Raw genomic sequence first — 23,987 nt, forward strand, 5'->3', positions numbered from 1 at the left:
ACGGCGTCCGTGTCTCTGGGGGTGGGTAAAGGGTCCCCGCGGGTCTCGAGGGTCTCTGGGTGCCCGAGGAGGTCGCGCTGTCCCCCAAGGGGAAGCATTGGGGGGGGCCCGGTGTCTTCAGGGGGTCCCGGGGATTCTGTGGGGCCTTGAGAGACTCCTGGGGAAGGTCTCGGGGGTCCCGGTGCTTTCTCGGGGGTCTCGATGGGTCATGGGGCGCTCTCAGAGGGGGCCCGGTGCTTTCTCGGGGGGATCTCAGGGGTCCCGGTGGGTCTGGGGGTGTTCTCAGAGGTCCCGGTGGGTCTGGGGGTGTTCTCAGAGGGTTCCCGGTGGGTCTAGGGGCGCTCTCAGAGGGGTCCCGGTGCTTTCTCGGGGGTCCCGGTGGGTCTGGGGGTACTCTCAGAGGGATCTCGGTGCTTTCTCGGGGGTCCCGGGGGGGGTCTCGGTGTCTTTTAGGGCGTTCTCGGAGGGTCCCGATGCGTTCCCGGGGCTTTGGGGGGGATCTCGGTGCGTTCCCGGGGCTTTGGGGGGGATCTCGGGGGGTCTCGGTGCTTTCCCGGGGCTTTGGGGGGGATCTCGGGGGGTCTCGGTGCGTTCCCGGGGCTTTGGGGGGGATCTCGGGGGCTCTCGGTGCGCTCCCGGGGCTTTGGGGGGGGATCTCGGGGGGTCCCGGTGCGTTCCCGGGGCTTTGGGGGGGGTCTCGGCCCTTCCCCGTTTCCCGCCCCGCCACAATTTATGAATGGAACATGAAGCCCCGCCCCTCCCCACGCTGATTGGTCAGCTCTAGTTTGACTGGCAGCCTGCCCCGTCCCGCGCTGATTGACAGCCGAAGGAGCCACGGCAGCCAATGGGAGCGCGGCGGGGGCGTGGTCAACGCTGAAATGCGCCACGCCCCCTTTGGGCGGGACATGAGCGCGCGGGGCCCCGCCCCTCTCCATGGGTGTGACCGGAGGGGCGTGGCCGGAGCGAGCCCCGCCCCAATGACGTCAGGGAAATTCCCTGGAATCGGCGCCGCCGCGTTTATTTTGGGAAACAAACAGGGAAGGGTGGGGGAGGGGCTGGCGGCCGGAGCCTCCCCCCGGGGCCCCGCGTGGGGCGGGGCCCCCCCGGACCCCCCCGAGCCCTCCCGTGACTCACCCGGAGCCGCCGGGGCTCGCCCGGGACCGGGGGGAGAACGGCTGGGAACGGGGAACGCCCCACAGCCCCCACAAAAATCCCAACACCCCCCCCCACAGCCCCCCCAAAAATCCCACAGCCCCCCCCGCACCCCAAAAACCCCCACGACTCCCCCCGCCGTGGTTCCCCCCATCCCACCCCCAATTTCTGGGTACTCCCTCGGGGCTTTTAGGGTCCCGGTGAGCTCGGGGGGAGTGAGGGACACGCGGGAGCGGAGGTGGGGGGGGGTTGTTGGAGGGCTCAGCGGGAATTGGGGACCCCCGCGGGGGTCTCGGGGTGCGGGGGCCCGACCCCTGTTCCTGCTGAACTGAGCCAGTTTATCCAAAGCAACTGCAAATCAGCTCAGCGGGCACCGGGGGCGGCGCCCGGGGGTGTCCGGGGGTCCTGGGGGTGCCCCAGGGGCTGGGGGGGCGGTCCCGGGGTCCCCGTGGGGGTCCAGCATGCCGTAGGGGGGTTCTGGGGGGATTCGGGTATTTTCTAAGGATCGGGAAAGCCCCAAAGTTTGGGGGAGCCCCTCGGTGCGGGCGAGGGGGGCGGGAGGCGGAACTTAGCCACTGTGAACACGGCGCGGCTGGACTCTGTTCACAGGTGGGCTAAGCCCTGCCCCCCCAGCCCCCAAAACACCCCCCAGCACCCCAAAACCACCCCCACCCCCCCACAGTCTCCAGGACCCCCTGAACCTCCTCCCCTGGCGCGGTGGTGGGGGCTGGGGCCCGTTGGAAATCCCTGGCAATGTGATTTTGGGCAAAAACGGTAAAAAATCCCATCGCCAGGAACCCCGGCGGGCGGCAGCGGCGGGGGTGGGGGGTCGGACACCCCGGTGGGGGGGTCGGACACCCCGGTGGGGGGGTCGGACACCCCGGTGGGGGGGTCGGACACCCCGGTGCCGGTCCCGGTGCTCCCACGGCGCCGTCTCAGTGTCGAGGCTGGAGCCCGGTGCCACCTGTGGGAGTGGGGAGAGGTCGGTGGGAGGGGGTCACCCTGCAGGAGCACCCCTGGGGGGTCTCCAGGTGGGTTCTGGGGAGTCCAGGGTGGTATTCCAGGTGTTTTTGGGGAGCTCCAGGTGTTTTGGGGGGTATTCAGGCATTTTGGGGGGATCCAGGGGGGTATCCAGGCATTTTGGGGGGATCCAGGGGGGTCTCCAGGTGTTTTTGGGGGGCTCCCGGTGGTTTTGGGGGAATCCAGGGGGCGTTCCAGGTGTTTTGGGGGGATCCAGGGGGGTCTCCAGGTGTTTTTGGGGAGCTCCCGGTTGTTTTGGGGGGATCCAGGGAAGGTTGCAGGTGTTTTGGGGGGATACAGGGGGTCCCAGGGTAGGGGAGTCCGTGTGGACATGGGATGGGGACACTGTGGGGACAAAGGATGGACGGTGGCACTGGGACAGGACTGGGACACGGAGCTGGGACAGGGTTGGGGACATTGGTGCCGGGACAGGGTTGGGGACACGGCGCCGGTGGCTGTCCCCACTCCCAGCACCGTCACCGGTCCGGGCTGTGAAACGCGTCCCCGGCCGTGCCACGTCCCCAGTGTCCCCTCGCTGTCCCCAGGGCGGGGTGGGCTCTCCAGGACCCCCCGGCTGTCCCCAGAACCGGGACCCGCGGTGCCACCGGTGTCGCCGTGCCCCGTGTCGGGACCCCCGCGCTGGCCCCGGCCCGTTCCCGGTGGCCACGGCGGCTCCGGGGCCGGTGGCCGCGCCGGTGTCCCCGGTGTCCGCGGGGCTCTGCAGGCGCCATGTGGGACCCACGAGGCCCCGCCCGGTCGTGACATCAGCGTCGTCACGACAACGGGGCGACTTCAAAGGGAATCGGGTGGAACCGGCCCAAAAAATGGGGGTAAACAGCGGCGGCGGCACCGACACGGGGCCCGGGGCCCCGGGGGGACTCGGGGAGGGTTTGAGGGGCGCCCCGGTCCCGGGGGAGTCGCGACAGTCGCGACAGTGGCGGCCCCCGCCCGGTGCCAGCGGGGCTCAGCCGTCCCCGGTACCGGAGGCGGCGGCACCGACACGAGGCCGGGAGGGCTCCGGGAGGGCTCCGGGAGGGCTCGGGGGTCGCGGGGGGCCCGGGGGTGCCCAGGCCAAGGGTCCCCGCCCGGGGGTCACGGCAGCTGTGACAGACACGGCCCCGGTGCCGCCAGCCCCGCTGGCACCGTGGGCACGGCCCGCTGCCCCCCAAGTGTGGGGCGGGGGGTGACCTCCGTTTGGGGGGTGGGGGGCTCGGATTTGCGGCCCCCCCCCCCCGGGTTCTGGAGTGTCTCCCCCGGTTTTTTGGGGGGCCCCCCCTGGTTTTGGGGGCCCCTCCCGGTGCCCCCCCCGGCGCCAGGGCGGTGCCGGCCCGGCCGCCCCGACCGGCTCCCGCGGCCCCGGGCGGGGGCGGCCCCGGCGGGGGGGGCGGGGGAGCCCGGTGCCAAAATTCCCACCTTCGTCCCCAAAACGGGAGTGGGAAAAGGCAGCGGCGCCGCCCGACGCCTGCGGAATGCGGGAACGGGGCTGGGGTGGGGGGCGGAGGGTTTTGGGGGGCCGTGGGTTGGGGGGCTGATGTGGGTGGGCGGGTTGGGGGCCCGATGTGGCTTGGGGGGCTGAGGGGTGCACGGTGGGGGCGGGGGGCTCTGCGTGTTGGGGGTCCCAAGGCCGAAGGGATGAGGCCGGGGGGGCTGCCGTGGGTTTGGGGGGTCCCAGGGCTGGGGCGCGACGGGTCGGGGGGCTCCGGTGGGTCCGCAGGACTGGGGGGGTCCAACAGCGGAGGGGAGAGGCGACACCGGGTGGGTTTGGGGGGTTCCAGGCCCGGAGGGGGGTGGGGGGGGGTCTGTGGGGTTTTGGGGGTCCCAGACCGGGGGGGGGGTCTGGAATTTGGGGATGTCACAGGTGGGACTCGGACATCCCGGAGCGGAGCGGCTTTGGGGTGCCGGGTGGGGGGGGGGGGCTGAGATTTGGGGTTCATGGGGGGTGGGGGAGGGCTCTGCGGGTCTGGGGGTTCCCATGGCGGGTCGGTGGTGCGGGGGGGGGGTGGGGGTGTCCGGGATTTTGGGGTTCCCAGGCCGGGGCGGCTCCGGCGTCGCTCGGGCCAAGCGGGGGCGGGGGCGGGAAGGGGCCGCCCCGTCCGCGCCCGTCGGCGCCGGGGGGAAAGGATGAATCACCGCCCGGCGCCGCCGCCCCCCCGGTCCCCCCCGGTGCCCGCCCGGTCCCCGCCCCGCCGCCGGGCCCGGAGCCCCCCCGGGACCCCCGCACCCCCCTGCCCGCCCCTCGGGCCGTCGATGGCCGCGGCGGGGCCGCCGCCGCCCCGGGCAGCGCGGAGCGGAGCGGCGGCACCGGCGGGACCCCGCGGCCCTTCCCGCCATCCCGGCCGGGCACGAGGCCACGGCCGCGGCCCCGCTCCCGCCGCCCCGGAACCTTCCAGCGTCCCGCGGGGCCGTTACTCACCGGCAGCGGCGGCCGGGGGTCCCGGGGGGCTCCGGGGGGCTCCGGGGGGGCCGGCCCGGGGGAGGGGGGCTCCGGGGGCTCCCGGGGGCTCCCCAAGTCTCTGACTTTTACTCCAAGAAGGGAAACGCTTTTAAACGTTTCGCTCCGCCCCGGGAGCGACGAGGCCGCGGCGGCGGCGGGGAAGGGAGGGGAGGGGGGGGGGAGGGACCGGGATCGCCTCCGCCCGCCCCGGGACCGCCCCGGGACCGCCCCGAGCCCGCACCCCCCCGCACACACACCGGATCCCCGCACGGCCCCGCGGCGGCGGCGGCACCGGCGGGCAAAGAGGGGCGGCGGCGGGAGACACGTGCCCCACGGCGGGGGGAAATGTGCCCCATGGCCGGGGGCTTCGTGCCCCATAGGGAGGGGGATCAGTGCCCCATGGGGAGGGGATATGTGCCCCATGGGGAGGGGATATGTGCCCCATGGGGAGGGGATATGTGCCCCATGGGGAGGGGAAATGTGCCCCATGGGGAGGGGATGTGTGCCCCATAGCGAGGGGATTCGTGCCCCATGGGGAGGGGATCAGTGCCCCATGGGGAGAGAAATGTGCCCCATGGGGAGGGAGATCAGTGCCCCATGGGGACAGGGCTTCATGCCCCACAGCGAGGGGGCTTTGTGCCCCATGGGGAGGGGGACCAGTGCCCCACATGGCCCATGGCGAGGGCGATCAGTGCCCCACAGAAAGGGGGTTCGGTGCCCCATGGCACAGGCACTGTGTGCCCCATGGCACAGGGGCCGTGTGCCCCATGGCACGGGGCCCGTGTGCCCCACAGCCGTGCCCGGTGCCCCGTGGCCGTGGGGCGCCGCGGGGCCGGGCCGGGGGGGTGCTGGGGGTCACCATGGCGATGCTGCACACACAGACATTAAACAGAATTTTATATCGGAAGTAGCGAAACCACAACGCGTCACCGCTGCCGCAGCGCCAGTCCTGCCCCACACCCCGCGGCCCTGCCCCACGGCGGGCACGCCCCCAGCCCTGCCCCACAGCCCACCCGAGCCCCCCGCCCCACAGACTGCCCCACACCCTCCCGCAGTGCGGCAGAACGGGCACCCCCCGTGCCCCCCAGTGCCCCCCAGGCCCTTCTGGTGCCGTCCCACATCTGGCAGCGGTTGCACATCTGGGACAGAGCAGCTCCTCCCCCACCTTCGCCAGCTGCTAATTTTAAACACGGGACCCCCCCCCAACCTCCCGAGGGCCCCCCGAGGGCCCCCCGAGGGCCCCCAGCCCCGCCAGGGACGGGCACGGAACGGGGAACGGGACATAGGGGACGTGGCACGGGACACGGGACACGGGACACGGGACATGGGACACGAGGGACACGGGACACGGGGGACATGGGACACAGGGGACATGGGACATGGGGGACACGGGACATGGGGGACACGGGACACGGGACACAGGGGACATGGGGGACATGTGGGACACGGGGGACATGGGGGACACGGGACACGAGGGACACGGGACACATGGGACACGGGGGACACGGGACACGGAATTCTGGCCCTCGCACGTGGCAGTGCCAGCATGCAGCACACGCGTGTGCCCGCACGCGGCTGTGCACACCTGTGCACACCTGTGCACACGCGTGTTCACGCCCACAGCCCCACAGCAGGGACGCGGTGGCCACCTCAGGTCCCTGCGAGCCCCACGGCCCGTGGCGGCCGTGCCAGGTGTGTTTGGCACAGGTGGGCACGGCGGCCGTGCTGCCCGGCCGGGAGTCCCGCTGGGTGCCGGGGTGGCCGTGGTGGCCCCGTGGGCTCGCTGGGGCTCCCCGTGGGCTCCCCGTGGGCTCCCCGTGGCCCAGGGCTCGGCGATGCCCTTTCTAGGCAATGGCAGCAGCCGGACCAGCGCCCACGCGCCGCCGGCACATTCCTCCCGCCTGAGTCAGCCCGGCCGGGAGGAGCGGGAGCGGGGCGGGCACGGCACGGCACGGCACGGCACGGGCACGGGTGTCACTGCCGTGGGGTTGCACGGCACGGCACGGGCACGGGTGTCACTGCTGTGGGGCTGCACGGCACGGCACGGCACGGCAGTGACACGGGTGACACTGGCGTGGAACAGGGCACAGCATTGGTACATCAGTGACACGGGTGACACTGGCACAGCACAGACACAGACAAACACGGCCCGTGGGTGTTGGATCCCCCCAGATCCCCCCAGCCCCCCAGGATACCCCCAGACCCCTCCCCCAGACCCCCCGGATCCCCCCAGATCCCCCCAGCCCCCCAGGACCCCACAGACCCCCCCAGCGCCCCCCACCACCTCCAGCTCCTGTCCCCCATCCAAGGACCCTGGGGAGCTCCGTGCCTCTGCTCGCGAGTGGGGCTGGGGGCTGGGGGTGGGTGGGGGGCACAGCTGTGGGTCGGTGGGTGGGTCCCGATGTGGGTCAGGGGTCCATATATGGGTCGGTGGGTCCTGATGTGGGCCGGGGTGGGGGGGCACAGTGTGGGCCGTGATGTCCCAATATGGGTCAGGGGGTCTCAGTATGGGTCGGGGGTCCCAATATGGGTCAGGGGGTCTCAATATGGGTCGGGGGTCCCTGCTGTGGATCGGGGGTCCCAGTGTGGGTCGGGGGGTCCCGGTGTGTTCCCGCGGCGGTCCCGCCGTTGCCTGGAGACGCTGTTTTGGCGGGGCTGAGTCACGGCCGTGACTCACCGGCAGTCCCGGGACCGGCACCGCCGGGCGGGGTCTCCGGAGGCGGCCCCGCGGGGCCCGGGGCTGGCCCGGGGGAGGGTCCCGGGGGTGTCCCCGAGAGGGGGAGGGTCCCGGGGGGGTTCCCCCAGAGGGGGAGGGTCCCGGGGGGGTTCCCCGAGAGGGGGAGGGTCCCGGGGGTGTCCCCCGAGGGGCGGAGGGTCCCGGGGGGGTTCCCCGGGGGGGTGGGGAGGAGGGTGCCCGGCCCCTCCCATGGCAGGGAGGGGTGATGGGCACCCACGGGCCCCCCTGCACCCCTGGGTGTCCCCCAAATCCGCCGTCACCCCGAAGCCGCCCCGAATTTTTGTGCGTGCCCCGCCTCAGATGTCCCCGGGGGGGTCCGGGGGGGTCCCGGGGGACCCCGATCCCGCGGGGGGGAGGAGGCCCCGGTGCCCCCCGGGGCCCCCCGGTGCCGGGGGTACGGGGGGGTGCGTGGGGGGTGAGTCAGGGCCGAACCACGCGGCCGTGAGTCACCCCGGGGTGGGATCGGCGGGTCCGGACAAAGGCGCTTTCACAGCAATGCCCCCCCGGCACCCCCCAGACCCCCCCCCCAAACCTCTGGGGCCCCTCCCGGTGTTTGGGGGGACACCCCCCTCCCCCCGCGTGCCCCCCCTCCCTCTCCCGGCGCCAAGCCCCGACTTGTAGCGGCCGGTGAGTCACCGGGCGGGGCCGGGCCGGGGCGGCGGCGCCGCTGGGGGCACCGGGACCACCGGGAGGAGCCGCCAGGACCCCCGGGAGGAGCCGTCGGGACCACCGGGCACAGGGACCCCCGGGGACCGGCAGGACGGCGCGGCAACGGGACCGCCACGGCAGCGGCGCCGGGGTGGCCCCGGGATGAAGCGGCGAGCGGCTCTGCCGGCTCAGCCTCCCCCGCCTCGCCTCCCGTGCCTCAGTTTCCCCGCTCACATGGTGCCGGACACCCAGCCCCTGCTCCCCAGTGCCGGGGGGCGGCTGTGCGCTGGTTGGGGTCCGCCGGAGGGAACACGGGGGTCCCGCTCTGCAGATCCCGACCACGATCCCCCCGGCCGGGCTCGCAGGGGTTAACGGGGGCTGCGGCCCCTTTAAGGGAGAGGGGCGGGGCTTAAAGGGGCGGGGTCGGCCGAGGGAGGGGCTGCAGCCAATCAGCGCCGAGGGGAGGGGCGTGCGGGCAGTGGGCGGGGACACCTGGCGACATCCCACCCACCCTGGGGACACACCTGGGGACACCTGGGGACACCTGGGGACATCCCACCCACCCTGGGGACATCCCACCCACACCTGGGGACACCCCCGGGGACACCTCGGGACATCCCACACACCCTGGGGACACCTGAGGACACCTGGGGACATCCCACCCACGCTGGGGACATCCCACCCACACCTGGGGACACCTGGGGACATCCCACACACCCTGGGGACACCTGGGGACATCCCACCCTGGGGACACCCCCGGGAACACCTGGGGACATCCCACCCACCCCGGGGACACCCCCGGGAGCTCAGGGATCCCCCCGGGATCCCCACAGAACAGATCCCTGATCCCGCCGGAGGACGGGATCAGAGCCGATCCCAAAGCCCAGGGCGGGATGGAGGAGGACACGCCGGGTCCTGCAGGGCGGGGAATGAGGCTGGATCCCGAGTCCTCCCGGTGTGGGATCCCCTGTCCCGCCAGGGCACCGATCGATCGATCCCAGACCCTCCCGGCACCGATCAATCGATCCCAGACCCTCCCGGGCTGTCAGTGAGTTTGGGGTAAACCCACCAAATATTCGATATTCATCCCGATGATCCCGGGGTGATCCTCCAGGCAGAAATTTCCCAAACCCACACATTTCCCCCCCGCAGCAGGAGCAACCAGCGATTCCCTGAAGAACCCCAAAACCTCCCGATCTTCCCCTAAAATGCCGCTGCTCCGGGATTCCTGGGATGCCCCGGGGCTGGGAGCGTTCATCGCGGCGATTACCGAAATTGCGGTGATTAACCCCGGATCCCAAAAGGTCACGGCCGCGGTGCCCCGCCCGCCCGGACGCGCAGACACCGCCGGACGCGACGGAACTGACCACGCGAGGCGAGTAGGCCCGAAACGGGGACACCGGGAGCAGCACCGGGGGCACCGGGAGCACCGGGAGCACCGGGAGCACCGGGAGCACTGGGAGCAGCACCGGGAGCACCGGGAGCACCGGGAGCACCGGGAGCACCGGGAGCAGCACCGGGAGCACCGGGAGCACCGGGAGCGAGCGCTACGGTGTCCAGCTCCACACCACCAGCCGCGTGCCACACCAGAACCAGGGACGCCAGAAGCTTCTGGAAGGGGGAGCCGCATCCTGCCACGCACCGTGCGGGGACCGCTGGTGGCACGAGAGGTGGCACGAGAGGTGGCACCGGTCCGCGCCGCGCCAGCAGCACGGGAGGCACGAGGAGCCCGTGGTGTCCCGCCCCACGCTGCGCTGCCGCGCATGGAAGCCACGGGACAGTTTGACATGTGGCGCGACTACCTCGGGCTGGCGGCGCTGGTGGCCGTGCGCCTCCATGACCCCGCGGGCCGTGGGGACAGCGTGGTGCCACTGGGAGCTGTGTCCTCGTGCGCTGGGCCAGCTCCAGCTGTGGGGACAGCTCCACATGTGGGGCCAGCTCCGTGTGCCAGGCCAGCTCCGTGTGCTGGGCCAGCTCCAGCTGTGGGGCCAGCTCCAGCTGTGGGGCCAGGTCCACATGTGGGGCCAGCTCCATGTGCTGGGCCGGCTCCAGCTGTGGGGCCAGCTCCAGCTGTGGGGCCAGCTCCAGCTGTGGGGCCAGGTCCACATGTGGGGCCAGCTCCATGTGCTGGGCCGGCTCCAGCTGTGGGGCCAGCTCCAGCTGTGGGGCCGTCTCCAGCTGTGGGGCCAGCTCCAGCTGTGGGGCCATCTCCAGCTGTGGGGCCAGCTCCAGCTGTGGGGCCGTCTCCAGCTGTGGGGTCAGCTCCAGCTGTGGGGCCAGCTCCAGCTGTGGGGCCGGCTCCAGCTGTGGGGCCAGCTCCAGCTGTGGGGCCGGCTCCAGCTGTGGGGCCAGCTCCAGCTGTGGGGCCGTCTCCAGCTGTGGGGCCAGCTCCAGCTGTGGGGCCGTCTCCAGCTGTGGGGCCAGCTCCGCGCACCAACCCAGCTCCCCGTACGGGGCCGGCTGCACGCCCCAAGCCAGCCCTGTGCTCGTTCTGCCAGCACAACGGCGAGGCGCCGGGCGTGTACCAGAGCCACAGCCTGCGCGACGCCCGCGGCCGCCTGCAGTGCCCGGTGCTGCGCAGCTACGTCTGCCCGCAGTGCGGGGCCACGCAGGACCAGGCCCACACGCGCCGCTTCTGCCCGCGCACGCGCCGCGGATACGTGTCCGTCTACTCCCACCCGCTGCCCGCCGGGAGGAGGCAGAGGAACGGCAGGATGTAGCCAAGGGACGACGGAGGATCCCCTGTCACCGTGCAGGTACCGGGGGGATGTGGCACGTCCTGGGCTTGTGCAGGGCTGGAGCCCTGTGAGGAGTCTCGTGGGGGAGGGAAGGGGGCACGGCAGGGATGGAGGATGTCACCACGTCCCCGCGCAGGTTTGGGGTTTGGTGGCTGTGCTGCATCCAAAGCTGGGCTTAGCCAGATTCCCCGCGAGGAATCCCGTCAGGGCTGCCAAGGAGGGGGCACCAGGAGACAGGTGGCACGGGGAAGCAGCCAAAGGATGGAAGATTCCCTGTGCCCATGCAGGCACTGAGGGTGTTCAGAGCCAAGCCCAGATTTAGGCAGGAGCAGGATTTCCATGAGGGAAATCCAAGGAGCCAGAGCTGAAGGAAGGAGGAGGCACTGGGAAAGAAGTGACACGAAGGAAGGAGACTTGGATTCACCCAGGATGGGATTCCTGCAGGAATCCCATCGGCAATTCGGCACTAACACGGGCTGCGTGTGCTGCTTCCTGGTGCTCCTGCCTCTTTCTCCTGGCTTTTTTTCCAGGGACTTCCTCAGAGGATGAGACCACGGCCTGGAGCTGGACTGGGACCAGTCTCCCCAGTCTGCGCCGCCTCCCGACGCCGTGCCACCCCGAAGGGTCGCTCCGGCCAGGTTTGGGTGCTGCCAGGGGGCCAGTTCTGAGTTTTGGGTTACGTTTGAGTTCTGAGTTCTGAGTTCTGGTTAATCCCAAAAGGGGTCAGTGCTCGATGTGTTACCAGACATTTTGAGTTGGATCGTTGAGTTTTGGTTAATCCCAGCTCCAGGAAGGGGGAGCTCCAGGTGCTGGAGCTGGCCCCAGGAGTTTTGGGTTGAATTTTGGAGTTTTGGTTAATCCCAGGCCAGGAGGGGACTGGGAAGGGGCAGGTGCTCCAAGTGTCAGAGCCTTTATCCCACCACCACAGCCGTTCCCAGCGTTTTGGGTGGGTTTGGTGGGATTTGGGTGGGTTTGGTGGGATTTGTTCACCCACCACAGTGGGTAGCAAGTGCTGGAACCATTCTCCAGACGAAGGTTTGTTTATTCCCATCGTTTCCATCAATAAATTATTATTATTATTGTTCCTGACGTCCCTACCCCTCTTTCCAGCGGCTCCCGCTGGGCGCTGCCCTCCGGCCGCGCCGTGGCTTCGGCCTCCTCAGCAGCTCCAGCCCTCGGCGGGCTCCCATGGCCAGGCGGCTGTGGGGGACGTGGGCACCGCTCAGGGGGTGCCGGACCCCCCCCCAAGGAAATACGGGTGGGTTTGGGACTTACTTGAGGTCTGAGAGTTCCCGGATCAGCCCGCGGACGACGTCGCTGGCATCCGCCGGCTCCGCGGCTTTGGCGCTGCCGGGGGAAGGAGAATCAGTTTTCCGCTCCCCGGGCAGGGAATTTTAGTCAAAAATCAGGATTTGATTCCTGCAGGAGGGTCTGGATCCACCCACCTTTCCCACGGGCTGCTCCCTGTGGATCCGGTGCGGATCCGGCCTGTGGTGTCCCGTGGCTGCAGGGAAAGAGGAGCTGGGAAGGCTGAGGGGACGGGAGGGTCCCAGTTTGGGGTGGGGAGGGGTCCCTGGGTCCCAGTTTGGGGTGGGGAGGGGTCCCTGGGTCCCAGTTTGGGTGGGGAGGGGTCCCTGGGTCCCAGTTTGGGCTCACCCCAGTTGTACCTTCTCCGCTGGGAGCTCTGGGCTGGTCCCTTCCTGCTGCTCCTGGGGCTCGCTGCTGGTTCCTGCAGGACCTGACCCTGGTGTGAACATCCCGGAATTCCCACTCTGGGAACTCCTGCTCTCTGCGTCCCCCGCTCCGCTCTGGGGACCTCTGGGACCGTCTGGGGCCCCCGAGTCCATTCCCAGGGCAATCCCAGCGCCACTTCCCTCCTCCAGGGCACCTTCTGGCCGCTCTCCCGCTGTGTCCGTCACCTCTGAGCGTTCCTTGGGCACTCCGGAGTCCCCTCCTGCTGCTGGCTCCCGTTCCTTCTCTCCCATTCCATCCAAAACTCCCAGTCTGGGAATTTCACAGTTTGGCTCTGGATGCTCCTCTGCTGCCCCATCCGCCTCTGGAATTCCTGGTTTTGGTGATTCCAGCTGCTCCTCTGCTGCCCCATCCGCCTCTGGAATTCCTGGTTTTGGTGATTCCAGCTGCTCCTCTCCCATTCCATCCAAAATTCCCACTTCCAGTGACTCCAGCTGCTCCTCTCCTGCCCCATCCATCTCTGGAATTCCTGATTTTGGTGATTTCAGCTGCTCCTCTGCTGCCCCATCTGCCTCTGGAATTCCTGGTTTTGGTGATTCCAGCTGCTTCTCTCCCGTTCCATCCAAAATTCCCACTTCCAGTGACTCCAACTGCCCCTCTCCTGCCCCATCTGGAATTTCTGGTTTTGGTGATTCCAGCTGCTCCTCTCCCATTCCATCCAAAATTCTCACTTCCAGTGACTCCAACTGCTCCTCTGCTGCCCCATCCACCTCTGGAATTCCTGGTTTTGGTGATTCCAGCTGCTCCTCTCCCATTCCATCCAAAATTCCCACTTCCAGTGACTCCAGCTGCTCCTCTCCTGCCCCATCCACCTCCAACATTCCTGGTTTTGGTGATTCCAACTTCTCCTTTCCTGCTCCACCCCCCTCCAAGATTCCCTGCTGAGATGATTCCAGATGGTTCTGTCCCATTCCGTCCAAAATTACACATTTCACTGACTCTGGGGGTTCCTCTCCTGCCCCATCCACCTCCAAAACTGCCGGTTTTGGCGATTCTCGACAAGTCTCTCCTGCCCCATCCAAAATTCCTGGTTTTGGTGACTCCAGCTGCTCCTCTCCTGCCCCATCCACCTCCAACATTCCTGGTTTTGGTGATTCCAGCTTCTCTTTTCCTGTTCTATCCAAAATCCCCACTTTCAGAGACTCCAACTGCTCCTCTCCTGCTGCATCCACCTCCAGAATTGCCGGTTTTGGCGATTCTCGACAATTCTCTCCTGCCCCATCCAAAATTCCTGGTTTTGGTGACTCCAGCTGATCCTCTCCTATCCCATCCACTTCCAAAATTCCCAGCTGGGGTACTTCCAAATGATTCTCTTCCACCCCACCAGAAATGCCCCATTTTGGTGCTCTGCCACCTCCAATCTCCTCGCCTCTCCCCTCCTGAAAAATCACATTAAAACCCCCAATTTGGGGAGTTTTTCCCTCTGCTGGGAGCTCGGGCTCCATCCCAGCAGGATCTCCTGGTGCTTCCTGAAGGATCCGCTTGGGTTTGGGAGTGTGGAACTTCCTGTCACCTGTGGTGTGTGTCCAGGGGGGAAAAAAGGAAATCTCAGTTTGGATGTGGGGAGATCCCAGCTGGAAGCCCCAGACTGGGAAATTTGGGTGTTGTTTTCCTTTTACCTGGCAGCGGGCGGCTCCTGCGCTTCCCCATCCTGGCGCTGCTGGGAGGGACAAGGAGCACTGAGACAGAGTGGAAATTTAACAGAGTAGAAATCTATTTGGGTTTAGGCGAAATGTGCTGCTTTGAGCTTGCTAAATGTGCTGTTTAGTCTGGTAACTGCAGCCCAAGAAAAACTACCCCAGCTAAAGAGAAAGAGTGCAAATTTCCACACTGAAAAGATAAGAAATAAGAAAAACTCCTCGGACCTTAAACCAGAGAGGGCAGAGTGACCCAGGAGTTCTTTCTGTACTTTCTAACAGAAACTGAGTACAAGTATAACTAGCTGTAAATATAACGTAAAATCAGCATAATGAATATGCATTAACCTATTGTAAAATTCTATGCATACAGAAATGAGTCAAGGTAATAAAAAAGGATCGGGAGTTCTCAGAGGTGCGCATGTCCATTAAAGGGCGATGAGTTCCCACATGCGCCCACAGCGCTGTGAATAAACATTCCATTCCCTACAAATCTTTATTAGAGTTGTAGGGTTTGATTTTTCATCCGCATTTCACAGCCCCAAATCACCTCAGCTCCCCTCAGGCCTCAGCAGCGTTTCCCCCTCACAGCCCTCGACCCCCGTCAGCCCAAACAACACCCCCAGCTCCCCTAAAGGCACAACCGCAACAAAGAGCCCCCAACCCTCAGGGCCTGGGGTGAAAACCGCGGAGTTTTCGCCGGTTTTTCCCCATTTTCCACCTCGGGGCGCCGTCCCCCTCACGGTTTTCCCGCCTTTTCCCGCCGCGCTGGGGCACGCTGGGAGTTGTAGTTCTCTCGCGAGGCAGAGCGGCTTTTGCGACAGCGGCTTTTGCGACAGCGGCGCTGTAAAGCGCGGGGTGTTGACAGCGGCCGGCGGAGCAGGAAGTGAGTGAGGGTAAACCGGGATAAACCGGGATAAACCGGGATAAACCGGGATAACCGGGAGCGCTGGGGGCGCCGCGACTGGGGGTGAGGGGCTGCGGGCAGCTGGAGGGGGGGCGGTGTCGTGTGGGGCGCTCTGGGAGGGGGCAAAGGCGCCGTGGGGCCGTGAGGGGCGCGGGGAGCTCGGGGGGATTGGGGCGCTGAGGCGGCTCTGAGGGGGATTGGGGCGCTGAAGCGGCTCGGAGGGGGATTGGGGCTCTGAGGGGGATCGGGGCTCTGAGGGGGATCGGGACGCTGAGGCGGCTCTGAGGGGGATCGGGGCTCGGGGGGCTCTGAGGGGGATTGGGGCTCTGAGGGGGATCGGGGCACTGGAGCGGCTCTGAGTGGGATCGGGGCTCGGGGGGCTCTGAGGGGGATCGGGGGGCTCTGAGGGCTCTGAGGGGGATCGGGGCGCTGAGGCGGCTCGGAGGACCCCGGAGAGGCTCGCTGGGGCGCGGTGCGGCTCAGGCCGGGGTCTCGCCGTGCTCCCCGTCCCCAGCGCGGCCCGGCGGACGCGGAGCCATGAGCCGAGCCGGGAGGGTCCCGGGCCGGGGCGCCGCCGTGGCCAGGCAGGTGCGTGTGACCCCCGGGACCCCCTTCTCCGGGTGCCAGGGGGGGGGTCCCGTCCTCCCCCGCTCCGCCTCGAACCCTCTGGGGGATCCCTGGGCCTGGGGGCGATCCCTCCCTCCGGGCCGCGGGGTCCCCTCAGCGTGTCCCCCCGCCCCAGATGGGGCTGCTGCCGGGCAGCCCGGGGGACGCGGACGGGGACGCGGCGCTGGAGGCGGAGCTGCTGCTGCTGCTGGGGGGCCGGGAGGCGCCGGAGCGGCCCCAGCCGCCCCCCCGAGGTGAATCCCCCTCCTCCTCCAGCGGGGACCCGCTCCCCCCAAAATGGGGGACTGGGATGGGCACTGGGACCCCCAAAATGGGTTTGTGACCCCCCCCGTGCCCCCCCAGATCTGGCAGCCGTGGAGGCCCTGGCCCAGCTCTGCCTGCGGGACCCCCCGGAGGAGGAGGAGGAGGAGGAGGAGGAAGGGGAGGAAGATCTGGAGAATGAGGAGGAGCTGCTGGTGAGGGGGGAGGTGCTGAGCTTGGAAACGGGGATCCTGCCCAGGCTGATTCCCGGGATCTCTGGGGCTGGAAAAGGGATCCCGCCCAGGCTGATTCCCGGGATCTCTGGGCAGGCAGAGCTGCAGGAGGTGCTGGAGGAGGGGTCTGAGAGTCCAGCGGATGCAGAGACCCCGCAGGTACAGCCGGGGTGATCCCAGTGCCCGTCCCAGTGCTCCCAGTGCCCATCCCAGTGCTCCCAGTGCTCCCTGTGCCCGTCCCAGTGCCCGTCCCAGTCCTGATCCCAGTGCCCGTCCCAGTGCCCATCCCAGTTTGATTCATCCCAGGGTGGATCCCAGGGTGGATCCCGGAGGTGCTCCCGGTGTTCCCAAAGTTCCCGGTGTTCCCGGTGCACCCGGTGTTCCCGGTGTTCCCGGTGTTCCCGGTGCTCCCGGTGTTCCCGCAGGATCCCGCGCCCGCGGCGGCGCTGCTGGCCGAGCTGGAGGAGCGGGCACAGCTCTACCGGGCTGCCCTGGGGAACAGCGGGAACGACAACGGGAACAACAACGGGAGCAGCAGCGGGGCCCGGCTGCGGCGCCTCCAGCGCGGCCTCAAGGTGAGCCCAACCCCTCAAAGCCTTGGACCGGCCCTGGCTCCGCGCTGTTCTTCCCAGATATCGAGCAGCTTGGCACAGTTCTGAGCCAGTTCGGCCTGAATCGGAGCAGTTTCGTGCTGGTTTCCCCAGTGCTGAGCCCACTTTTGCCTGATTTTCCCACTTCTGAGCCCACCTTTGTCTCACTGTTTTAGTTCTGAGCCCACTTTTATCTGACTTTTTCCAGTTCTGAGCTCACTTCTATCTCACTTTCCCCAGTTCTGACCAGTTTCATGACAATGAAATCCCATTATATTCCCCTTATTCCATTATTATTATTCCATATTATTATTATTATTATTCCACGTCACTCCCTTATTTTCTACCCCACCTGTTTCCTTTCCTTCAGCCCTGACTCTTATCCCGTTTTCCAGCTGCAGATCCTATTTCTACCCCGTTTTTCCATGCTCTGCCCCCATGTCACCCCTTTCCCCCAGATTTTCACCCTTTTCCCAATCCCCCTTTGCCCCCAGACCCTGGAGCAGATGCTGGAGTCGGTGCGGAGCGGGAAGCCGATCGACCAGGCTGAGATTCCCCCTCCCGTGGCTCTGGGGAAGGCAACTGGGACCCCTGGGGCGCCTCCCGCTGTGAGCCCCGAGCCCCCAGTGCAGCCCCCAGTGCAGCCCCCAGCCCCTGCCCAGCCTCCCCCAGCCCCGGACCCCTGCCCGGGTCCCGGCTCGGTGCCGGTGCTCCGCCTGCGCCTCCAGGAGCTGCAGAAGGAAGCCCTGGGGGCCAAACGCCGTGGGGACAACGCCATGGCCCTGGAGCACTTCAGGGCGGCCAAGGTAACGCCCAGCATTCCTGGAGTCCCCCCCAGATCCCTTCTCTTTCCCCAGAATTCCCATTTTCCTGTGGTTTTCCAGAGGCTGGAGGCACAGCTGGAGGCGCTGGGGCAAGGCCGGGCTCCGCCAGCCCCGGGTGAGACCCCGACCCCGATGGGAAGGGCGGAACCCCCGGTTCAGACTGCCCTGTTTTGGGGGTCCTGGTGGGATCTGGCTGCTCCTTTCCTGCAGATCCACAGCCAGAGGAGCCGAGGGATCCACCAGTGAGGGATCCACCAGTGAGGGATCCACCTGCGAGGGATCCACCTGCGAGGGATCCACCTGCGAGGGATCCGCCGGCCACCAGCCCAGGTCAGCTCCCTCCTGGGAGGGGGAACGGGGAGGAAAAGGGGGATTTGTTGGGATTTCCCCGTTTGTGCCACCCCAGAGCCCCCCCGGGCGCCGCGGGACGTGCGGGAGGCGCTGGAGCAGCGCATGGAGCGGTACCGGGCGGCCGCGGGCCAGGCCAAGGACAGCGGGGACGCCAGGAAGGCGCGGATGCACGAGAGGATCGTCAAGGTGGGAGGGCTGCAGCCCGGGGGGATCCCAGCCCAGAGGGGATCCCCGTTCCAGAGTGGGGATCCCAGTCCAGAGTGGGGATCCCAGTCCAGAGTAGGGATCCCAGTCCAGAACGGGGATCCCAGTCCAGAGGGGGGATCCCAGTCCCAGAACGGGGATCCCAGTCCCAGAACGGGGATCCCAGTCCCAGTTTCCCCACAATGACATCAGTGCCCCTCTGTGGGTGCTCCCAGTCTGTCCCCAGTGCTCCCAGTCTGTCCCCAGTGTTCCCAGTCCCCATCTGTGGGTGCTCCCAGTCTGTCCCAGTGTTCCCAGTCTGTCCCCAGTGCTCCCAGTCTGTCCCAGCGCCCCTCGGGGTGCCCCTGACCCCCTGTGCCCCTCCCCAGCAATACCAGGCCGCGCTCCGTGCCCACAGTGCTGGCAAGGCCGTGGATCTCTCGGAGCTGCCGGTGCCCCCGGGTACGTTCCCCGTCCCTCTCCCTGACCCCGGGGGGCACAGGGGGGGCGGGAAGGTCCCGTTCCCACCGGGGCCCTCCCCTTTTCCAGGCTTCCCCCCCATCCAGGGCACGGAGAGCCCAGCCGAGCCCAGCATCTCCGGGATGCTGGAGGCGGCCTCCAGGCTGGCGGCGCCGGAGCAGGAGGAAGAGGAGGAGGAAGAGGAGGAAAAGGAGGACACCAAGGCAGGATTTTGGTTAGGTGGGGTGGGGAGGAAATCCAGGGGATTTGCAGGGGGGGACATTCCCAGTGATTCTCATCCTGTCCTCCAGGCGCAGCCCAGCGCTCCCCCTGTGCCCCCTCCCAAACAACCAGCCCGGAATTCCCAAGCGGCTCCCAAACCTGCTGGGAAAGGTACCGGGAGGGGCTGGGGGCAGCGATGGGGGGTCAGGGCACCTCCTGCCCCCTCCCAGCGGGGCGAGGGTCCCCCTGACCCCGCGCCCCCCCAGCCCAGCAGCAGCTGGAGTTCCTGGAGCTGCGGCGCCGGCAGCTGGCGCAGGCCGCGCTGCGCGCCAAGCGCCGCAACGACCTGGAGGGAGCCAAGCTGCTGCTGCGCCGCGCCAAGGGCGTCGAGGGGCTCCTGCAGGCCGCCCGCGGGGGGCTGCCCGTGGACATCGCCCAGGTCAGTCCTCTGCCCCTCCGTCCAGCCCGGATCCCGCCCCAGGGCCGGATCCCGCAGGATCCCCCATCCCTGCCGTAGGTGCCGGAGGTGCCCCTGGACGGCGCCGAGTTCGAGCTGGGCCCGGCCCGGGGGGTCCCGATGACCCCCGAGGTCGCCAAGACCTTCCTGCAGCTGGCGGCGGCTCTGAGGAAGCAGCACCAGGTGGGGCTGATGGCCCAGAAAAGGGGGGGACATTAAAATGGGATGGTGGCCCAAAAAACGGGAGCGTCCCCAAGAATCGAGGGGAGTGGGGAGCGCCCCAGGATAATGGATGGCATGGAAAACTTCCTTCTCTTCCTCCTTTTCCCTTCTTGGCCATCTTCCTTGTCTCCTTTTTCCTTTTCCTCTTTTCTTTTTCCTTTCCTCCTTTCTCCTTTTCTGCCTTTCCCTCCTCCTCTTCCTCCCCTCCCGTTGCTCCCCCAGATGTGCCTCACCTACTCCCGACAATTCGCTCACCTGGGGAACATCTCGGAGACCACCAGGTGAGGTTTGGGCTGGGGAGGGGGGGTCAGGCTCCTCCTCCTCCTCTTCCTGCGGGGGGTGGGCTCACCTGTCCAGGTGTGTCCCCCCAGGTGCGAGGCGCTGGCCGAGGAGTGCCGGCGGCACATGGAGACCCTGAGGAGGGAGCACGGCCGGGGGGGGCCCCCCCCGAGACCCCGCTACGAGCAGAGAACCTTCAGCATCGTCAAGTGAGGGGGGCTCACCTGGGGGGCACCTGGGGGCACATCTGGGGTGGGGAACACCCGGGGAGGGGCACATCTGGGGTGGGGAACACCCGGGGAGGGGCACATCTGGGGTGGGGGGCTCACCTGGGGGATGGGGAACGGTGTGGGGGGCACATCTGGGGTAGGGTGCACACCTGAGGGGGCTCACCTGGGGGGTGGGGAACGCTGTGGGGTGCACATCTGGGGTAGGGTGCACACCTGGGTGCGGGTGGCACACCTGGGTGCGGGTGGCACACCTGGGCGGGGAGGTCTGACAGGTTCTGCCCCACCTTCACCTGCAGGACGTTCCCGGAGCTGAGCAGCAGCGACCTGGAGCTGGGGATAGAGAGAGGGATCGGCCTCCCAGTGCCGCCAGGTGAGGGACTGGGAGGACTGGGAATGCCGAGGGGCCGGGGCGGGTGAGGCCCCTGCACACCTGGAGCCACCTGTGTGTCCCCCCCACCCACCAGGTGTGGCCCCAGGTGACCTGGACACCTTCGTGCGCTTCGAGTTCCCCCACCCCAGCGTGGTGAGTGACCCCCCGAATGTCCCCAACGCTCGGGGTCACCTGGGACCCCCCCAAATTGTCCTGGTGACCCCAGAATGTCCCCAGTGCTCGGGGACCCCTCCCACAATTGTCCTGGTGACCCCCAAAATGTCCCCAGTGCTCGGGGACCCCTCCCCAAATTATCCCTGACCCCAAAACCTCCCCGCAGGAGGAGGCCCAGCGGGACAAGACCAACGTGGTGAAGGGCACGGACTGTCCCGGTAAATCCCGGGATTCTGGGGGGTCCCGGGGGCCGGGGGTGTCCCCAGGGGTCGCCCCCTGATTCTGCGCCCCCTCCCCAGAGTTCCGGGCGCGGTTCCGGCTGCGGCTGCTCCGGGGCCACCGGGGGCTGCGGAGGCTCCTGAGCTCCCGCGGGATCCGGCTGGAGGTGACCCAGAAAGGGTACGGGGCATTTGAGGAGAGGGAAACGGGGGAAATGTGGGGAGCGACGGGGTGGGGGGTGAGGCGGGGAATGGGGAGGGGGTGGGGAATGGGAAAAGTGGGGGGAATGGGGGGGGAAATGCAGGAAATGACACAGGAAATGCAGTGGGAATACAGAAAATAACACAGAAAATACAGTGGGAATACAGAAAATAACACAGAAAATACAGTGGGAAATGCAGAAAATACCACAGAAAATACAGTGGGAAATACAGAAAATACCACAGAAAATACAATGGGAAATACAGAAAATAACACAGAAAACAGATAGAACAGCAAAGGAAATAGGAAATACAGAGAAGAGCGCAAAACCCCGGATCACGAGCTGGAAAATCCACAAGTGTCGGGGTGAGAGGCGCCTCTGGGATGCAGCAGTTGGGATTTCTTCGGGGCCTTGGTGGGGCGGGTTCGTTTTCTCGCTCCCGTCGCGGTCCGAGCGCTCGGCCTGACCCGCAGGGGACTGTTCCGGCCGGAGCGGGCTCTGGGCTCGGTTCAGCTGCGCCTGGAGGGGCTGGAGGGGAGCTGCGAGCTCCGTGAGCAGCTGGAGGTGAGGAGGAGATTCCCGATGCCCCGAATTCCCCGGGTCCCCAGATGTGCCCCTTCCTCTTTCCTGGTGGTCCCAGATGTGCCCCTTCCTCTTTCCTGGTGGTGCCAGATGTGCCCCTTCCTCTTTCCTGGTGGTGCCAGATGTGCCTCTTTTTCCTGGTGGTGCCAGATGTGCCCCTTCCTCTTTCCCGGCCCTTCCCGGTGGTCCCAGCTGTGCCCCTTCCCCTTCCGAGCGTTCCCGTGGCTTTCATTCCTGCTCCCGGCGCTTCCCAGCCCCACCGTTCCCCCCGTTCCCCCCGTTCCCCCGTTCCCGGTGTCCGCAGCTGCTGGACGGGCGGCGCCGCACCGGCGGCCGGCTCGAGGTGTGGGTGCGGATCCGGGAGCCGCTGGGGCCGCAGCGGCAGCTGGAGCCGCGCTCCGAGCGCTGGCTGGTGCTGGAACCGGCGGCGGAGCCCACGGTGAGTGCCGGGAGCGCACCGGGAGCTCACCGGGACCCCGCAGGGTCGGTGGGGAACTGCCGGGATTAGCCGGGAACTGCCCCGCGATCGGTCGGGAACCACCGGGATCGGTCGGGAACCCCCCAAAATCGGTCGGGAACCACCGGGATTAGCCGGGAACTGCCCCGGGATCGGTGGGGAACCGCTGGAATTGGCCGGGAACCCCCCGGGATCGGTCGGGAACCACCGGGATCGGCAGGGAACCACCGGGATTAGCCGGGAACCCCCCGGGATCGGTCGGGAACCGCTGGAATTGGCCGGGAAGCCCCCGGGATCGGCCGGGAACCGTCGGGACCCCGCGGGCTCACCCCGGCCCGATCAGCCGGGGCTGACCCCGAGCTCCTCCCGCCCAGGTCGCCGTTCCCAAACCGAGCGCGGCGGCCCCGAAGGACGGGAACAACAGGTGAGCCCCGGGAATGGGAACACCGGTGGGACGGGGCTGGGAATTGGGGGTGGGAAGCTCTGGGACCCCCCCCGTTCCCCCTCTCCGGTATCCCGGAGCCGCGCTGGCTTTTCGGGGCGCCCCCATCCCCACCCCGACCCCTTTTCCCAGAGCCCTCCCGACGCTGCCGAGCCTCAACCTGCTGCTGTTCGACCGGGAGCGCCTGGAGCGGAAGGTGAGGGGCGCCGGCGGAGCTCTGGGGGAGCAGGGGAGCCCCCGGGGCCGCCCCTGACCCCCGGCTTGTCGCCCCCTCCCCAGATGGTGCCGCTCGGCCGCGCCGGGCGCCCGGTGCCCCCCGAGCTGCGGCAGCAGCACCAGGAGCTGCAGCGGCGCATCCAGGGGCTGCGGGCGCGGCTGCAGGGCGGGGACCCCCGCTTCCGCACGGGTGAGAGTCGGGGGGCGCCGCTCAGCCCCCCAAACCCTCCTCTAGCTCGGTGTTTTCCCCGCCGCGTTATCCCGGTGTTTTCCGCAGAGTACGCGGAGCACCTGGAGCGGCACCTGCGGCTCTACACGGAGGCGGCGCGGCGCCTCGGGACCCAGGGCGAGCGGGTGAGACCCGCGGCGGCCCCGGGGATCGCCCCCACACCCTCCGGGAGGCCCCCAGAGTCTGCTGGTCCCGCCCCAAAAATCCTGCACACCCCCAGATTCTGGTGGTGCCACCCCAAAAACCCTGCACCACCCCCAAATTCTGGTGGTGCCACCCCAAAAATCCTGAACCACCACCCCCGGTCCCTCCTGGACACCCCCAAATTCTGGTGTTTCTGCCCCAAAAATCCTGGTGATGCCTCCCCCCTCCAAAAATCCTGGACCACCTGACATCCTTCCAGTTCCCGTGACCCCCAAATTGCTGACGTGACCCCCAAACCCCCCCACAGGAGGCAGCCAAGGAGGCTCTGTACAAACGGAACCTGGTGGAGAGCGAGGTGAGGACCTGGGGGGGGCTGGGGGGAAATTTGGGGGTCCCACAACCCCCCCACCCCTCCCTCACTGCCCTCTTTTCTTCCAGCTCCGAAAGCTCCGTGGATGAAGCCCCCCCCCCACTTCAAGTGGGGTTTTGGGGAGGCTCAGAGACCCCAGCCCCCGATTTTGGGGGGCTCTGGGGACATTCTCCCCCCACCCCCCCATGCCCACTGTGACAATCACAGGGATCAGAGCTGCTACATCCCCCCCCCGGGGTGACAACGACCCCCACTCAGTGACAGGGTGACAGTGACCCCCTCCCCAATTTCAGGGTGACAACGACCCCCGCTCAGTGACAGGGTGACAGTGACCCCCTCCCCAATTTCATGGTGATAATGACCCCCTCCCTGGTTTCAGGCTGATAATGACTCCCCCCAGCTTTTGGGTGAAATGACCCCCCCCCAATTTTAGGCTGATAATGACTCCCCCCAATTTTGGGGTGACACCGACCCCTCCCCACCCAGGTCCGCGTGTCCCCCACCCCCACCAAAGCGGATCCCCCCCAAGTGCCTGTAGGGGAGGGGCTGTTCCGGGCGCTCTCAAAGATTATTATAATGAATTATAATTACGATAAAGCTTTTAAGCGGAAAAACGTGGATTTTGGTTACTCCCGATGCG

At 67.6% G+C, this 23,987-nt stretch overlaps 3 protein-coding genes and 1 long non-coding RNA gene across 10 annotated transcripts; 2 read left to right on the top strand and 2 right to left on the bottom strand.

The window, feature by feature from the left end:
• Positions 1-997: 997 nt before the first annotated feature.
• On the bottom strand, positions 998-5,524 carry LOC140681012 (uncharacterized). Its single transcript, XR_012052302.1, has 2 exons — positions 4,586-5,524; positions 998-2,116 (listed from the first exon to the last, which is right to left on the bottom strand). It is a non-coding gene; the product is annotated as an uncharacterized lncRNA (long non-coding RNA).
• A 2,184-nt stretch (positions 5,525-7,708) lies between these two features.
• Positions 7,709-11,818, top strand: NANOS3 (nanos C2HC-type zinc finger 3). 3 transcript variants are annotated; one of them, XM_072920070.1, is made up of 3 exons: positions 7,709-9,050; positions 9,144-10,747; positions 11,260-11,818. In XM_072920070.1, the coding sequence occupies exon 2, from the start codon at positions 9,200-9,202 to the stop codon at positions 10,709-10,711; it is 1,512 nt and encodes a 503-aa protein (XP_072776171.1). In that variant the 5' UTR covers positions 7,709-9,050; positions 9,144-9,199; the 3' UTR covers positions 10,712-10,747; positions 11,260-11,818. The 3 variants fall into 3 exon arrangements, with proteins under 3 accessions (XP_072776171.1, XP_030116072.4, XP_072776172.1); XM_030260212.4 differs by having other exon boundaries at positions 7,709-9,039; XM_072920071.1 differs by having other exon boundaries at positions 7,709-9,039; positions 9,147-10,747.
• BRME1 (break repair meiotic recombinase recruitment factor 1) lies at positions 11,751-14,155 on the bottom strand. The gene is made up of 5 exons (XM_030260108.4): positions 14,101-14,155; positions 12,397-13,994; positions 12,175-12,233; positions 12,005-12,076; positions 11,751-11,929 (listed from the first exon to the last, which is right to left on the bottom strand). The coding sequence occupies exons 1-5, from the start codon at positions 14,129-14,131 to the stop codon at positions 11,824-11,826; spliced, it is 1,866 nt and encodes a 621-aa protein (XP_030115968.4). The 5' UTR covers positions 14,132-14,155; the 3' UTR covers positions 11,751-11,823.
• A 786-nt stretch (positions 14,156-14,941) lies between these two features.
• CC2D1A (coiled-coil and C2 domain containing 1A) lies at positions 14,942-23,961 on the top strand. Of its 5 annotated transcripts, none has more exons than XM_041711802.2 (28): positions 14,942-15,004; positions 15,540-15,613; positions 15,768-15,885; positions 15,995-16,107; positions 16,222-16,284; positions 16,551-16,700; positions 17,210-17,521; positions 17,600-17,654; positions 17,750-17,869; positions 17,946-18,076; positions 18,463-18,535; positions 18,623-18,925; positions 19,021-19,193; positions 19,272-19,394; positions 19,656-19,714; positions 19,805-19,921; positions 20,239-20,312; positions 20,407-20,465; positions 20,653-20,704; positions 20,786-20,885; positions 21,381-21,471; positions 21,794-21,928; positions 22,321-22,370; positions 22,521-22,584; positions 22,668-22,794; positions 22,882-22,958; positions 23,285-23,332; positions 23,416-23,961. In XM_041711802.2, the coding sequence occupies exons 2-28, from the start codon at positions 15,563-15,565 to the stop codon at positions 23,434-23,436; spliced, it is 2,859 nt and encodes a 952-aa protein (XP_041567736.2). In that variant the 5' UTR covers positions 14,942-15,004; positions 15,540-15,562; the 3' UTR covers positions 23,437-23,961. The 5 variants fall into 5 exon arrangements, with proteins under 5 accessions (XP_041567736.2, XP_072776069.1, XP_072776070.1 ...); XM_072919968.1 differs by having other exon boundaries at positions 14,990-15,004; positions 15,460-15,613; XM_072919969.1 differs by having other exon boundaries at positions 14,998-15,014.
• The last annotated feature ends 26 nt before the right edge of the window (positions 23,962-23,987 follow it).

This window comes from Taeniopygia guttata, chromosome 30, assembly GCF_048771995.1.
Source record: "Taeniopygia guttata chromosome 30, bTaeGut7.mat, whole genome shotgun sequence".
Classification (NCBI taxonomy): Eukaryota; Metazoa; Chordata; class Aves; order Passeriformes; family Estrildidae; genus Taeniopygia; species Taeniopygia guttata.

What these genes read in the sequence shown, in the direction of transcription:
- NANOS3 (XM_072920070.1), top strand. Translation starts at nt 9,200, where the DNA reads ATGCCGCTGCTCCGGGATTCCTGGGATGCCCCGGGGCTGGGAGCGTTC.
- BRME1 (XM_030260108.4), bottom strand. Translation starts at nt 14,131, where the DNA reads ATGGGGAAGCGCAGGAGCCGCCCGCTGCCAG. An exon ending in CAGGAGCCGCCCGCTGCCAG is followed by an intron (nt 13,995 to 14,100) that starts GTAAAAGGAAAA and finishes CACACACCACAG; the next exon opens with GTGACAGGAAGTTCCACACT. An exon ending in CGGGAACTCTCAGACCTCAA is followed by an intron (nt 11,930 to 12,004) that starts GTAAGTCCCAAA and finishes CGTCCCCCACAG; the next exon opens with CCGCCTGGCCATGGGAGCCC.
- CC2D1A (XM_041711802.2), top strand. Translation starts at nt 15,563, where the DNA reads ATGAGCCGAGCCGGGAGGGTCCCGGGCCGGGGCGCCGCCGTGGCCAGG. An exon ending in TGCCCGTGGACATCGCCCAG is followed by an intron (nt 19,194 to 19,271) that starts GTCAGTCCTCTG and finishes TCCCTGCCGTAG; the next exon opens with GTGCCGGAGGTGCCCCTGGA. An exon ending in TCGGGACCCAGGGCGAGCGG is followed by an intron (nt 22,959 to 23,284) that starts GTGAGACCCGCG and finishes ACCCCCCCACAG; the next exon opens with GAGGCAGCCAAGGAGGCTCT.